Below are 14,491 nucleotides of genomic sequence, written 5' to 3'. Positions count from 1 at the left end.
CCAGGGGAGACAGTTTTTCTTGTGAAAATCATGGGAATATTAGACCAAATTCAGACTCCAGTACCTGCCTGCATACAGCCCACTACCTAGTGGCAGAAAGACTTCACATTCCTTGCAGAACCTGTGGCAGAGGCCTAGCTCCACATGGGAAGGCCACACTTGTTGTCGTCCATCATGGCTTTGGCATGGGTGGTGATAGCCAACTGTATGTAGAGTGAATCAAGTTCCTGGACTGACTGTTAGGTTCGGTATTTTCTAAGAGATTTGCTAGAACATCCACACCTTGATTTCCTATGATACCAATTTTGTTAGGCACTGGGAAGTTATGAATGACAAGACCAGGGTTAATCTACAGATCAAACCCTTCCCCTATTACCATAAATATGCATTTCTCCCCTTGCATATCAATTTCCCCCCTGCAGGATGCCCCCCTCCTCTCCACCCATGCCACAGAGTATGAAATGGACAGGTCTCAAGCAGTGGTTCAGGGAAGGGAGCGGGAAGAGATGATGGGAGGTCCTGAGTGCTAAGCAGAAATACTGATTTCTGTATTGCTTTGAAGGGTTCACAGGGTCTCAGTGGAGCTCCCGGGCTACCAGGAGCATCTGGTCTCCCAGGTTTCAAAGGTAAGGAGCTTACTTCACTCTGTATAACTGGCTCTAGGTTCATCTACCTCACTACAACTGACTCAAAGTCATTCCTTTTTATGGGTAATATTCCATTGTATATAAGTACCACATCTTCTTTATCCATTTATCTGTCAATGGATATCTAGGTTGCTTCCACATCCTGACTATTGTAAATAGTGCTGCAATGAACATGGGGGTACATGTGTCTTTTTCAATTATGGTTTTCTCAGGGTATATGCCCGATATATTAATGCATATATATGGAATCTAGGAAGATGGTATTGATTAACCTATTTGCAGGGCAGGAATAGAGACACAGACGTAGAGAATGGACTTGTGGAGACAGCAGGGGAAGGAAAGGGTGGAACAAATTGAGAGAGTAGCAATGAAACATATACAGTCAGTTCAGTTCAGTCGCTCAGTCATGTCTGTCTGACTCTGCGACCCCATGAATTGCAGCATGCCAGGCCTCCCTGTCCATCACCAACTCCCGGAGTTCACCCAAACTCATGTCCATCGAGTCAGTGATGCCATCCAGCCATCTCATCCTCTGTCGTCCCCTTCTCCTCACCCCCAATCCCTGCCAGCATCAGGGTCTTTTCTAATGAGTCAGCTCTTTGCATGAGGTGGCCAAAGCATTGGCGTTTCAGCTTCAGCATCAGTCCCTCCAATGAACATCCAGAACTGATCTCCTTTAGAATGGACTGGTTGCGGAGATCCAACTCTCAAGAATCTTCTCCAACACCACAGTTCAAAAGCATCAATTCTTCGGTGCTCAGCTTTCTTCACAGTCCAACTATCACATCCATACATGACCACTGGAAAAACCATAGCCTTGACTAGGCAGACCTTTGTTAACAAAGTAATGTCTCTGCTTTTTACTATGCTATCTAGGTTGATCATAACTTTCCTTCCAAGGAGTAAACGTCTTTTAATTTCATGGCTGCAATCACCATCTGCAGTGATTTTGGAGCCCAAAGAAATAAAGTGAGCCACTGTTTCCACTGTTTCCCCATCTATTTCCCATGAAGTGATGGGACCAGATGCCATGATCTTCGTTTTCTGAATGTTGAGCTTTAAGCCAACTTTTTCACTCTCCTCTTTCACTTTCATCAAGAGGCTTTTTAGCTCCTCTTCACTTTCTGCCATAAGGGTGGTGTCATCTGCATATCTGAGGTTATTGATATTTCTCCTGGAAATCTTGGTTCCATCTTGTGCTTCTTCCAACCCAGCATTTCTCATGATGTACTCTGCATAGAAATAAGCAGGGTAACAGTATACAGCCTTGATGTACTCCTTTTCCTATTTGGAACCAGTCTGTTGTTCCATGTCCAGTTCTAACTGTTGCTTCCTGACCTGCATATAGGTTTCTCAAGAGGCAGGTCAGGTGGTCTGGTATTCCCATCACTTTCAGAATTTTCCACAGTTTATTGTGATCCACACAGTCAAAGGCATTGGCATAGTCAATAAAGCAGAAATAGATGTTTTTTCTGGAACTCTCTTGCTTTTTCAATGATCCAGCGGGTGTTGGCAACTTGATCTCTGGTTCCTCTGCCTTTTCTTAAACCAGCTTGAACATCTGGAAGTTCATGGTTCATACAAGCCAGCTGAAGCCTGGCTTGTATATTACCATATGAAAAATAGCTAGCTAGTGGGAAGTTGCTGTATAACACAGGGAGCTCAACCCGGTGCTCTGTGACAGCCTAGAGGGGTGGGATGAGGAGGTGGGTGGGAGGGAGATTCAAGAGGGAGGGGATATATGTTATACTTACGATTGATTCACATTATTATAAGACAGAAACCAACACAACATTGTAAAGCAATTTATCCTCCAAAAAAAATAATTTAAAAAATTCTTTCATTAAAGAAAGATAAGGAACATTTCCCCTTTTATTGTGTTTTTCCAGAGCAAGGTGGATTTCTAACAGGCCCAAGGCTCTCCTTGGGGGAGACTTTGTGTTTACAGGCAAATGAACTAATTTGCACTTCTGTTTTGGCCAAACCCCCTTTGCAATCTTTGTTAGTCAAAGATCGGCGAATAGCAGTGGTTTGACCCACCTGCCTTCCAGACTCAGCAGCAGAGGACACCCTCAGCTCTAGACAGTCTCCTCTTCTGGTAATATTTTAGGGCTCCTCCTATCATCTTCTCTGCCCATACCAAGCCTAGTAATGTGTTTCCCAGTGGAGATATGCTGCATGTGGCAGCATTTTTATACCAATAGCCTGGGAGCATCCCAGCCCTGCACTGCAGCATAAAAGCATAACATTTTACCCAATGGGTGATTGTGTCAAGGAGTTTCCCTGGCCATGATTTTTCCTTCAAAAGATCCTTTTGCTATACCCCAATACAAAAACTTTTTTTTTAAATCTATTTGCTGCAAATTGAGCTATACCTTCTCCTGATAACTTAACCAATTTCTTGATATCCCCAGGAGATCAAGGCCAGACACTTGGAATTTCTGGTAGCCCAGGACCCAAGGGACAACCTGGGGAGCCTGGCTTCAAAGGTAAGGCTGCTATACTTTTGTCTCATACATTTCACAGACTCTTCAAAACTGAGCATTGGAAGGAATTTTGGAGGTCAAGCCTAAGTTCTGCAACTTCCGTCCAGTGCACAAAAATTCCTATGTGACATATATCCACTCAGAGGCAGTCAACATTTTCCCCAAGCAAACCAGCCTACTTTCTCTTCAAGACTCACAGACTTACAGGAAGTCTAAGACCTTTAAGATAATGGTGTCCACTCCCTTAATTTATAGTTATCCAAACTACTTCTCGAACCTTTCCACCCATCACTCCTACTCCTGGGAACACTCAGAACAAGTTTACTTACTTTTTCAGTTGGGCATGTGAACATGCTAAGTCGCTTCAGTCATGTCTGACTCTGTGCGACCCCATGGACTGTAGCCCACCAGGCTCCTCTGTCAATGGGATTCTCCAAGCAAGAGTACTAGAGTAGGTTGCCATGCCCTTTCAGTTGGGTGGCACCTTTCAAGTATGAAGACTGTTGCCACAATACCTTTCAGAGTTTCTTCATTGGATCCAGCTGCCATGGTGGCTCAAAATGGCTTTACCTTCCTGCCCTACCCCCACCTCCTGTGGAGGAACATACTCCCTGAACTATAGCCTGATCACTCAGCATTTTTCTTGATTTTGTAGGTGTGAAAGGAAAAGACGGACAAGTTGGTGATGTGGGTTTCCCAGGAAACAAAGGTGAAGATGGGAAAGTTGGTATTTCTGGAGATGTTGGCCTTCCTGGCTCCCTAGGTACCATGACACATGACAACTTTATTCTGGAAAATTTCAGATCAGTGTCAAGACTCCTTCTGAATTTCTGCCTTTTTTTCATTCCTAGGACTCCCCGGAGTTGCAGGCATGAGAGGAAATCCAGGGCTTCCAGGTTCTCCAGGCCACCCAGGGGCAACTGGGCCCCTGGGTCCCCCTGGCCTAATAGGAACCAAAGGTATGTATATTAGGGAGTGGCAGTGGGGAAAAGGGTCCTTTCCTCAAAAAAGGATAGTAACTACTTTTTATTAGGAGACCCTAGCTGGGGTTAAGCCATATCCAGGGGAGTCATTGACTGAGCTGCATGAGAGGTAATGGGAAAGGAGGAAGAAAGGAGAGCGGGCATGAGTGGAAACAGGAGAACATGGGGTCCATGGAGAGCAGAGTTAGGAAGGAAGATCGTCGCCCTGGCATAGGTAGCCTTTCCCTGACTGAGAGATTGGGCAGCAAGTCTCTGGGAGCTGGCAACTCAAGGTCTTGGCATTGCCACTCTGAGTTCTTCTTGAAGTTACATAATTATCTCCCATCCTGGAGGAGGTCATGGCAACCCACTCCAGTATTCTTGCCCAGAGACTCCCATGGACAGAGAAGCCTGGCGGGCTACAGTCCATAGGGTCGCAAAGAGTCGGACATGACTAAAGTGACTTAGCACAGCACAGCACTGCTCTTAAAGCCTTGTGTGCATGCATGTTCAGTCGCTCAAGTCCGACCCTTTGCAACCCCATGGACTGCAGCCCGCCAGGCTCCTCTGTCCATGGGATTATCCAGGCAAGAATACTGGAGTGGGTTGCAGTGCCCTCCTTCAGAGGATCTTTCCAACCCAGGGATCAAACCCTTGTCTCACGTCTCCTGAATCGGCAAGCAGGTTCTTTGCCATTAGCACCACCTGGGAGGCCCTCTTCAAGCTATACTGGTCTCTAATGAGAGGCAGAAACACTTAGGGTGGAAGGTGGAGACTAGGGGTGGTCCAGTCTCTCTTAGGGCATTAATTAATGCTTCAAGAATACCCAGGACCTTTGAAATGAGGACTTTGCAGTACCCTTGGGGGCAGGACCTTTTGCTGACCCTTCATGATTCAGAGTTGCTGGAACCATTTCTGATCTTCTCTCCCCTCAGGTTTCCCTGGACTTCCAGGTTTGCATGGACTGAATGGGCTTCCAGGAACCAAGGGGACCCGTGGAACTCCAGGTAAGCAAGACAAGGCAAGGAGGAGAACACCAACTCTTCCAGAAGCCTGATGGGGCTGATCTTGAGTTCTAGGCCACAGTGTATCCCATATCCTTAGACTCCTAGATGTCCTTAGTGTGAGTGAGTGAAAGTCGCTCAGTCGTGCCTGACTCTTTGCGACCCCAAGGACTTATACAGTCCATGGAATTCTCCAGGCCAGAATACTGGAGTGGGTAGCCTTTCCCTTCTCCAGGGGATCTTCCCAACCCAGGGATCAAACCCAGGTCTCCCACATTGCAGGTGGAGTCTGCCAGCTGAGCCACAAGGGAAGCCCAAAACAGTGGTTAGAGGTGGCTGGATTAGAGTTTTATATAAATTTGGTTAACATTTATTGAGCATTATGCTAAATATTACACCTGAATTACCTTATTTACTGGAGTGGGTAGCCTTTCCCTTCTCCAGGGGATCTTCCCAACCCAGGGATTGAACCCAGGTCCCCCACATTGCAGACAGATTCTTACCAGCTGAGCCACAAGGGAAGCCGAAGAATACTGAAGTGGGCAGCCTATCCCTTCTCCAGGAGCTGAACCAGGGTCTCCTGCATTGCAGGAGATTCTTTACCAACTGAACTGTCAGGGAAGCCCTCTAGATGTCCTTGCCAGCCCCCAGTTGGGGATGCCTTGATGTGTGTGGGGGGGGCGAGGGAGGGGTAGGAAGTTGAATGGAGTTTGTCCTTCTACCTGCATCAGCTCTCCTCCCTATCATTTCAGCCCTCAGCCTCTGGTGTCTGTGAGGCAGACTCCCTGCAAGTGAGCTGGGCACAAGGGCCTCACCCCTACTGAGTTGTGTCCCTGCATCTCTCTGCATCTCCCCCTAGGACCTAGTATAACCGGTGTGCCTGGGCCAGCTGGCTTGCCTGGTCCCAAAGGGGAAAAAGGTTCTCCAGGAATTGGCATCGGAGCCCCAGGAAAGCCAGGTATAAGAGGACCCAAAGGTAGTCAAGGTAAGTGAGCCCAAGTCACACTTGGCTGGGCAGCCAGGGTTGGGGTTCCTTGGGGTCATGTGGCTCCCAGGGATGAGTTGTGCATGTCTTTACATCTCTGGGGATTTCAGAACCCAATTACTGACTAAAAGAGTGTAGGCTCCACCTCAGGCTTTCCCAGGAAGGGGTGTCAGAGAGCAGTTCAATGAGTCCGCTCTAGCCTCCAGCTTCCCTCCAGCTCTCCCTTATTAACCACAGGGCCTCTCTTTCTCACTTTGTCAGAGCCTGGTTTTAATGGTCCTGAGGGACTGGGCTTGTCCACTTAGTGAGAGGTTTACCATAAATCCCTTGGTGTCCAGGGCAGTTGGCAGTCACGGGGCCCTGAGAAGACAGTGTGGCTGCTGGAAGGAGCCCAGGACTAAGAGGATAAATATCTCCCTAGGACAGGCACACAGCAAGCAGTTGATTAGGATTTACTGGGTTTACTAGAAATCAGATTTCACCTTAATCTCAGCCCCTGACTCATCACATAGTCTGAAGTCCCTTTCTGAGTCTCCCTTCCCCTACTTCTCGGGCTTCCCTGGTGGCTCAGACAGTAAAGAATCTGCCTCCAATGAAGGAGACCTGGGATCAATCCCTGGGTCAGGAAGATCCCCTGGAGATGGGCATAGCTACCCACTCCAGTATTCTTGCCTGGAGAATTCCATGGACAGTGGAGCCTGGTGGGCTACAGTCCATGGGTCACAGAGTATCAGACACAACCGAGTGACTTTCACTTTCACTTTTTTTTCACTTCCCCCACCTCTCAAATAATGAGAATGAATTCTGATTCTTTAACTCTCCTTAGAAATGTTGTAGAGATGCATATACCTCCCACTGAGTGTAGAACAAGACATGAATTTCATGTATCACCATAGCTGAGAGCAGGGGCTCTGAAGTCGGACTACTGGATTCCAATCCCAGCTCTCCCTCTCACTAGCTACATGACTTTGAACAAAGAGGTTACTCACCCCTCCATCCCAAAGGAACCCATATGTTTCCTTTTCTATAAAATGTGAATAAGAGAATCTACCCTATATATTTGGTGAAACATCAATGAGAAGTAAAGTAATACATATGGAAGCACCTAGCACAGTGCATGGCAGCTTGCCTGGTGGCTCAGCTGGTAAAGAATCTGCCTGCAATGCAGGAATCCTGGGTTTGATCCCTGGGTCGGGAAGATCCTCTGGAGAAGGAAATGGCAACCCATTTCAGTATTCTTGCCTGGAGAATCCCATGACAGAGGAGCCTGGCAGGCTTCAGTCCATGGGGTCACAAAAGAGTCAGACATGACTGAGCGACTAAGCACCTTACACCTTAGCATGGCACATAGTAGTTGGTCAAGAAACATTGGCCATTCTACTATCACATGTTACCTGGGGAAATCACATTTGCAAAATGTTCTGTTCCTCATAGTTCTGGGGCCTGATGTCCCACCACATCATTTTATGCATTTATGTGCATGTTTGTATAATGTGCCTAGGTTTTCCAGGAACTATATTCATGCATTAATTCATTTCCAGCTGCATTTTATGTTGGGGCATCTGCTGTCTCTGTGTTTACTCTTTCCTTTGTCTGGACCAACCTGTACTTTTCTGAAAGCCAGCAGTTTCTCCAGATGTGAGGGCTTAGGGGGGAGGCTTTGTGGCTTCTTTGGCAGGAGACAGAGAAAGGTCTGGGTCCTGGGTGGAAGCACAGGCATGATGCCTTTTCTGGTTTTAAATCTTGACTATGAATTCCTGGTCATTACAGTATTCATTGCCTTTGGCTATCTGAGGTAATAAAATCACAAACACAAATGCAGTAAACAGCACATGTCAAGATGGATACATTTCAGGTGCATAATGTTGAAGGGGGAGAAAGGGGAAGTTGCAGTGGAATATGTTTAGTGTGATTCCAACCAATATGTTGTTTAGGGATGCAAATATGCACGGATATTCAAACTGTGATGAAGAGGGAATGATGAACATAAACCTCAGGACTGGTTGCCTCCGGGAGGGAGGGAAGATGGTGAAACCTGTAAAGGGTGTGAAAAGAACAACCTAGAGGGATGCGATGGGGTGGGAGGGAGGTTCAAGAGGGAGGTGACTTATGTATACCTATGGCTGCTTCACGATGATGTATGGCAGATACCAACACAACATTGTAAAGTAATACTCCAATTAAAAACAAATAAACTTAAAATAAAAAAGCCAGGAAAGAAAAAGAAATTCAAAGGTATTGCTATCTTCTTTTCCTTAAATTGGGTGGTTGGAACACAGATGTTCATTCTATCTAGATGATTTTTTACATGTGATTTATAAATATTCTTCTCTTCTTCTCAATATCTAATTAAAAGAATGTTTTAAAACATATATATCAAATATCATACCCCCAAACAGGAACTGAATCTCTAATTTGATTATAGAAATCAATGTATAACGAAGGTTTACCCCTTAGTAAATTTCCTAGGAGCAAACCCTGTCCCTACAATACATTTATCTAAATAACATTAAATTATGCCATTTATTTCCGTATTTGCAGTGTATACTGAGAGGCCACATTAGTATATTTTGGGGTTTTTTTAGGGCTGTGATGATGGAATAAGTTGGGAAAATATGCCATCTTGCATTTTCATCATGTGATCACTGAAAATATCTCATTCTTAAAGAAACACTTGAGCTTTTTTTTTTAACTATGTGAGGTCAGTAGTACCTTTATTTCAGGTTTAATAATATATTAATGTAATTATAAAGTCAAGAAACAGCTTGAAAAGAGGAGTTGGCTGCAAAAATTGCCATGGAAACAAACTTTATAATCTGGGCCTAGCCCACACTTATTCTACTATATGTGGTGTTTTGTTTATTTGTTTTACATAATTTCAGCCCATATATATAGAGAGATATACGAAGATATATTTTCAGGACAAAAATACAGTATGTCTTTCTTTTCAGATTTTTACCTTTGTGAAAATAAAAACTACTTCAAAGACTCATCAAGACACAACTAAAAGTAGTACCATGTGGTTTTGTGACTAGTTTTATTTTTTGTTTTTACTTTGTTTCTTTTCCAGACTTCTAATAACTGGAGACTTATTGAAATTTATTTTTTCCTCCTTTATATTTCATCAGTATTCAATTAATCAATGAGCTGTTAATGATGCCCAAATTAACCAATTTGCCATCTTCCCTTATAAGTTTTCATGGATTTTCTATTTCTTAGCAAAATATGAGAAATTCTACATTAATATTTTCAGCTTTTTGGTCAGAACAATCAAATGCAACATTAATATTTTAGTATTTTCTTGTCACAAACAAGAATCTCAACCAGCAAAACAGTTTATCAATCAATTTGAATTAATTCCTCTTCATTTAAATATCTTCTAGAATATACCAATGTAATAAACACACTCCTTCCATGTTACAAGAATAAAATAGATTTCTGCATTTGTATATGTAGCTTTGATATGTTTTCCCAGCAAAATTATCATCTATGTTTTTGATATATGCATATTACATACATCTATAATCTGTTGAAATTTTTTTGGTTCTGAACCTAATAGAAATCATCCCACAAACAGAAATTTGAGCAAATATGTACGTAGGCCAGTAAGTGGCTATTTTCCTTGGCCAAACAGAGAAGGGATTTAGGCAATTAAGAAAGCATTTAGCTAATATCATGAATCACCTATAAAACTGGTTTCCAGCTTGCCTGGAAGACCCAGAAATTAGCCAGATAAGACACCAGGGTGTCAGCGCCCTTCCCACCTCCATTCTGCTGGAGCAGGTGAGGCTCTCTTCTGACTGGTTAGGGGCTACACCCTACCTCCGTCTCTAACCTTCTTTGGGCAGCAGCAGACAAGACTGGCTAACTGAATGAAACATTATACAATAGTTCCAGGTGCTACAGTTATACCTTCTTTTCTTCCTGATTTTGGGGAAATCTGTTTAACATATTTCCATTACCAGAGAGGCTGGAGAGCTAGAACTTTCTGAGGCTCTGTTCATCCCAATTCAATGCCGGGGGGGACTCTCTGAGCCCCTGTCAGCTGTTTGGGGCCACTGGCTGCCAAGGGAGGAGCAAGGGACAAGAGCCCTCTGCTGGCCTAGGCTGCTCTGGCTGCTACCTAATGGCTTCCATTTTCTCTGAGAGAGCCTGGCCCTCTCTTAGGTACACAAAGCCCCTGCAGCCCCTTTTATTTATTCTCTGCAGGTTTTCCAGGTCTCCAGGGCACTGCTGGTCTCCCTGGTGCACTGGGCCTCTCCTTGCCTTCAGTCATAGAAGGACAGCCCGGCGACCCTGGGCGACCAGGCCTAGATGGAGAACGAGGTAAAGCCAGGAAGCCCAAAGAAGGCTGGCATTGCCTTGTCTACAGTCCAGCCTCACACCCCTCCCCCTGCAGGGAAAAGGGTTTGGAAAGGTCTGGGCACTGGGGCCCCACAGAAGGTGAGGGGACATTATCTGCCTTGGGAATGGGCTTTGGCTTCCTGTCAATGTCAAGGCCTTCCACAGTAGCCATTTCCTCTGCCCCCTGCCCTCATCCCTCTTCCTATCTTATCCCTAGGCCGCCCAGGCCCCCCTGGGCCCCCAGGCCCTCCTGGGCCCTCCTCAGACCAAGGCGACCCTGGAGACCCTGGCTTCCCTGGAATTCCTGGCCCTCAAGGGCCCAAAGGAGACCAAGGAATTCCAGGTTTCTCCGGCCTCCCTGGAGAGCTAGGATTGAAAGGTATGACTGCATGGCTGGCAACTGGGCCCTTTCGCACTCCCCAGCTGGAGATGGCCCCTTCCTGCCACCCTGTGAACAGAGACCAGCTGATGATGCCCTTCTGGCCCTTGTCTCTGCTTCATCTCAAGCCCCGTTCCCCCACCAGCACCACCGTGCCAGGCCCTGACTTGCTTTCCTTTGGGCTTTGCCAGGCATGAGAGGTGAGCCTGGCTTCATGGGGACTCCAGGCAAGGTTGGACCACCTGGAGACCCAGGACTTCCCGGGATGAAGGGGAAGGCGGGGCCAAGAGGTGAGTTGAGAGCATGTACCAGCTGCTTCTGAGCTCGAGGGAGGGGCTGGAGTAAGATTCTTTCAGGAGTCATTTATCACCGTGCCAGAAATGGAGTTTGTCCACCTTGGGGATACCTCTGCCACCATCAGCTCCCAGGACTGAAGGCCACTGCTGCTTTGCCACCATGGATCCTACCACTGAAATCCCCTCTCTGCATCATTTCTGTATTAGTGTGTACTGGCTTGGCACTCAATTACCACTCATCCATTTGCTGAATCCAGAAATGAAGCCTGTCTTTTACACCACTCCCCTCAATCACACACATCCAATCCTATTAGCAACTCCTGGGGGCTGTGTTTCCTGAATGGGCCTTGCATCCGCTCCCCTCTCATCACCTCCAATACCTCTCAGATCCAAGCCACCAACATTTCTCAAGTGAATCACTGTGGTGACCTGCTGACTGGTCTCCGTGCTTTCATTATGCACCTCCTCCAACAATTGTTTCTTCAGACTGTGGTGGGAGAGGTCTTATAAAAGCAGAAATCATCCATTGGTATCCCATGGCATCCCTCATCACCAGCTTTTACCCTTTGCTGCTCACTGTGCTTTTCTCACACTGGCCCCTTTCTGTTATCCAAAAACATCACACCCTGGCTGGCCACAGGGCCTTTGCACATGCTAGTTCTACTTCCTGGAATACTCTCCCCTACCTCCAGCCCCTTCTAATGCTTTAATAATCTCAGCTTAAGTGTCACTGATTGTAAGAGGCCACTTAACACTAAAGCAGGTTCTCCACCCTGTAGCCCTCTCTGCTGTGGGATGGATCCCACAGTCATTGCACTCTCCATTTTCCTTGTAGCACTTTTTACAGTTTGCAGTAAGATTAATGTTTTTTGTCAGATTATGCATATTTCATCTTTATCAACAGACTATTGTCTCATAAAGGTCTTACTCACTGCTCTATCCCCTCATCTACCAGGAACTAGAATAGAGTAGGCACTCAAGCAAGTTGACTTATTTGGCTTCTATCAGTAAGCCAGCTGGTTGAGTTTGAGGTCCTAGGGTGTGATGCCAACTGAACCTCCAGGGGCCTTCCCTAGCCACCTCCTCTGCCTCCGCCTGACATTTCCATTTCTTCTACCTACCCACAGGCTTATCCGGCCCTCGAGGTGCTCCTGGACACACACCCATTGCAGAAGCCATCCAGGCTCCCCCTGGACCCATGGGCCTTCCAGGCATTGATGGCATCCCTGGCCTCATGGGAGACCCCGGGGTCCAAGGACCTGTGGGCCTACAAGGTGAGTAGGGTGCCAGGGAAAGGGAACTTAGTTGGGAGCTGAGATGGCTTTGATTGGGATGCTGAAGCAACTGGCTGGGAACCCCGCAGCTTCAAGGGGGTAGCTTCATCAAGCATTTCCTTGGTTTCCTCACAAAGCTCCTAAGCATCTTGCCAGGAAGGAGGGTCCCCAGGGCCAGCAATTGTACTTGGCTTCAGAGGACGTGGGCAGAGCACAATAGCTAATCCAGACAGCTTGTCCCTCACTAATGTGCTGCTGCAGGAAGGAGGGAGTATGGTGGGCAATAAAGAGCAAGGGAGAAAGCCCAGGGTTGGGGGACCGAAAACCCAGCTTCTAATTCCAGTTTTGCCCCATCTGGAGTAAGCTAACAGTCTCTCTAGGCCTCAGTGTCCTCGTTTCTGACTTGGGACCCCAGCATTTGCCCTGTGTCCTTCCCAGAGTTGCTGGGAGGATGAGAGGAAGTGAGGACAGGTGTGTGAAGGGGCTCAGAAGGGCTAAGTTCAGAGTGGGGTCCCAGGGCCGAGCTACCCAGATGTGAACTAAGGAGTAGCCTAGGAGGCTCAGCCTGTGCTCAGCGTGCACTCCCAGGTGACGGCCAAATCTGCCCTCTTCTGGTGAGTCCTGGGCATGACACACAAGTCCCCTTTCTCCGGGGAAGACCTGGAGAAGTCCCTCTTCCTCCACATTGAGTACCCCGCTGTGGGCCTTCTCTCCTTGCAGGATCTAAAGGTTTACCTGGCATCCCCGGCAAAGATGGCACCAATGGACTCCCTGGCCCACCTGGGGCTCTTGGTGATCCTGGTCTCCCTGGACTACAAGGCCCTCCAGGATTTGAAGGTCTGGCAATGTCAGCACTAGCCGGCAGAGGGCTTCTATTAAGGGTTTGAGGCTTGGTAGTGAGTCAGAATCTCAAATCTTAGAATTAGGAAACCTGGCAGTAAAGCTTGACACTACTAGGAGGCTGGAAAACTGGGCTCTCATCCATTCACGCCGACTCCATTCTGAGCTGTGACGGATCAGAGCCCTATATTCCAGAAGGTGAAAAACTGTTCCAAATAGTTCTCTGGGTTCTCTTCCAGCTCTTAAGAGCTATGACTCCCCTGCCCTGCACCAACCCCCTTCTACCAAGGGATTCTGATGTGGACAGAAGGGGGTTTGGTTCAAGGGAGAAGAAAAACTGAGGTAAGATATGGCTGTTCTGCTACTTACCTCCTTTTATATCAAAAATGGCAAATCAACATTCCTGAGGCTCACAGGAAAAGTGCCGTGATTGTTAGCTCTGCCTGACAGGAAAGGAGGGTGTGATTTTGCCTCGCTAACCCCAGTTCTGCCTTTGCTGCCTTTGATTCAGTGGGTCCTCAGTTATCTCCTATGAAAGCCTGCAACGCCAGCCCGAGAAGTGGCCCCCTCTGCTCCCTCATCCCATCCCAGAGAACCCAAGGTTGGGTGACTGTGGAAGAAAAACCGGATCGTGTGCTTTTCAAAATGAGGACTCTAGCCAGATACATCTGAGTTGGCATTCTAGTTCTACCACTTACTAGCTGTAGGTGGTGAGAGTCAGTTTCATTATCCACAAATTGGAGTGATAAGGTTGTTGTAAGGATTGAGTGAGCTAATGCTTGTACATAATGCCCCCTGCTCAACGCTTGCCACCAAGTGAGTACCTGCTGTTGTTATTGGCTGTACCTGGCTCACCCCTTTTCTGCTCTCTCCATCTCAGGAGCTCCAGGGAAGCCGGGCCCCTTCGGGAGGGCTGGAGTGCCTGGGCAGAGCCTAAGAGTGGGCTACACCTTGGTGAAGCACAGCCAGTCAGAACAGGTGCCCTTGTGCCCCAGCGGGATGAGCCAGCTCTGGATGGGTTACAGCCTGCTGTTTGTGGAGGGGCAAGAGAAAGCCCACAACCAGGACCTGGGTAGGTACCAGCTCCCACAACCACCCCTGGCCATCTGTCCCGACAAGGACCACTCCTTGTTCCTCCCAACCATTGGTGGGCCCATGTTGGATAGTGGGTTATAAGTACCAGGTGTACAGTCATTCATGCAGATGTGGGTTCAAACCCTGGCTCTGCCACTTACTCTGGACATGTTATTCAGCCTATTTTACCTTCTGCCTCA

General features: G+C 47.1%; 1 protein-coding gene across 2 annotated transcripts in view; it reads left to right on the top strand.

Moving 5' to 3' along the window:
• COL4A6 (collagen type IV alpha 6 chain) overlaps positions 1-14,491 on the top strand; it is a 339,336-nt gene that overhangs the window by 321,030 nt on the left and 3,815 nt on the right. For both annotated transcript variants that reach the window (XM_040265052.1, XM_040265051.1), the window contains 12 exons: positions 563-626; positions 3,062-3,136; positions 3,789-3,896; positions 3,985-4,092; positions 5,031-5,102; positions 5,959-6,084; positions 10,294-10,410; positions 10,646-10,807; positions 10,999-11,097; positions 12,231-12,377; positions 13,098-13,214; positions 14,098-14,289. In XM_040265052.1, the coding sequence (XP_040120986.1) occupies positions 563-626; positions 3,062-3,136; positions 3,789-3,896; positions 3,985-4,092; positions 5,031-5,102; positions 5,959-6,084; positions 10,294-10,410; positions 10,646-10,807; positions 10,999-11,097; positions 12,231-12,377; positions 13,098-13,214; positions 14,098-14,289 (1,387 nt within the window). The remainder of the gene's footprint in view (positions 1-562; positions 627-3,061; positions 3,137-3,788; positions 3,897-3,984; positions 4,093-5,030; positions 5,103-5,958; positions 6,085-10,293; positions 10,411-10,645; positions 10,808-10,998; positions 11,098-12,230; positions 12,378-13,097; positions 13,215-14,097; positions 14,290-14,491) is intronic.

The sequence above is a fragment of the Oryx dammah genome, unplaced genomic scaffold (genome assembly GCF_014754425.2).
Source record: "Oryx dammah isolate SB20612 unplaced genomic scaffold, SCBI_Odam_1.1 HiC_scaffold_23, whole genome shotgun sequence".
Lineage (NCBI taxonomy): Eukaryota > Metazoa > Chordata > Mammalia > Artiodactyla > Bovidae > Oryx > Oryx dammah.
The sequence above is the reverse complement of the archived record's forward strand: the minus strand, read 5'-3'. Positions and strand labels throughout refer to the sequence as shown.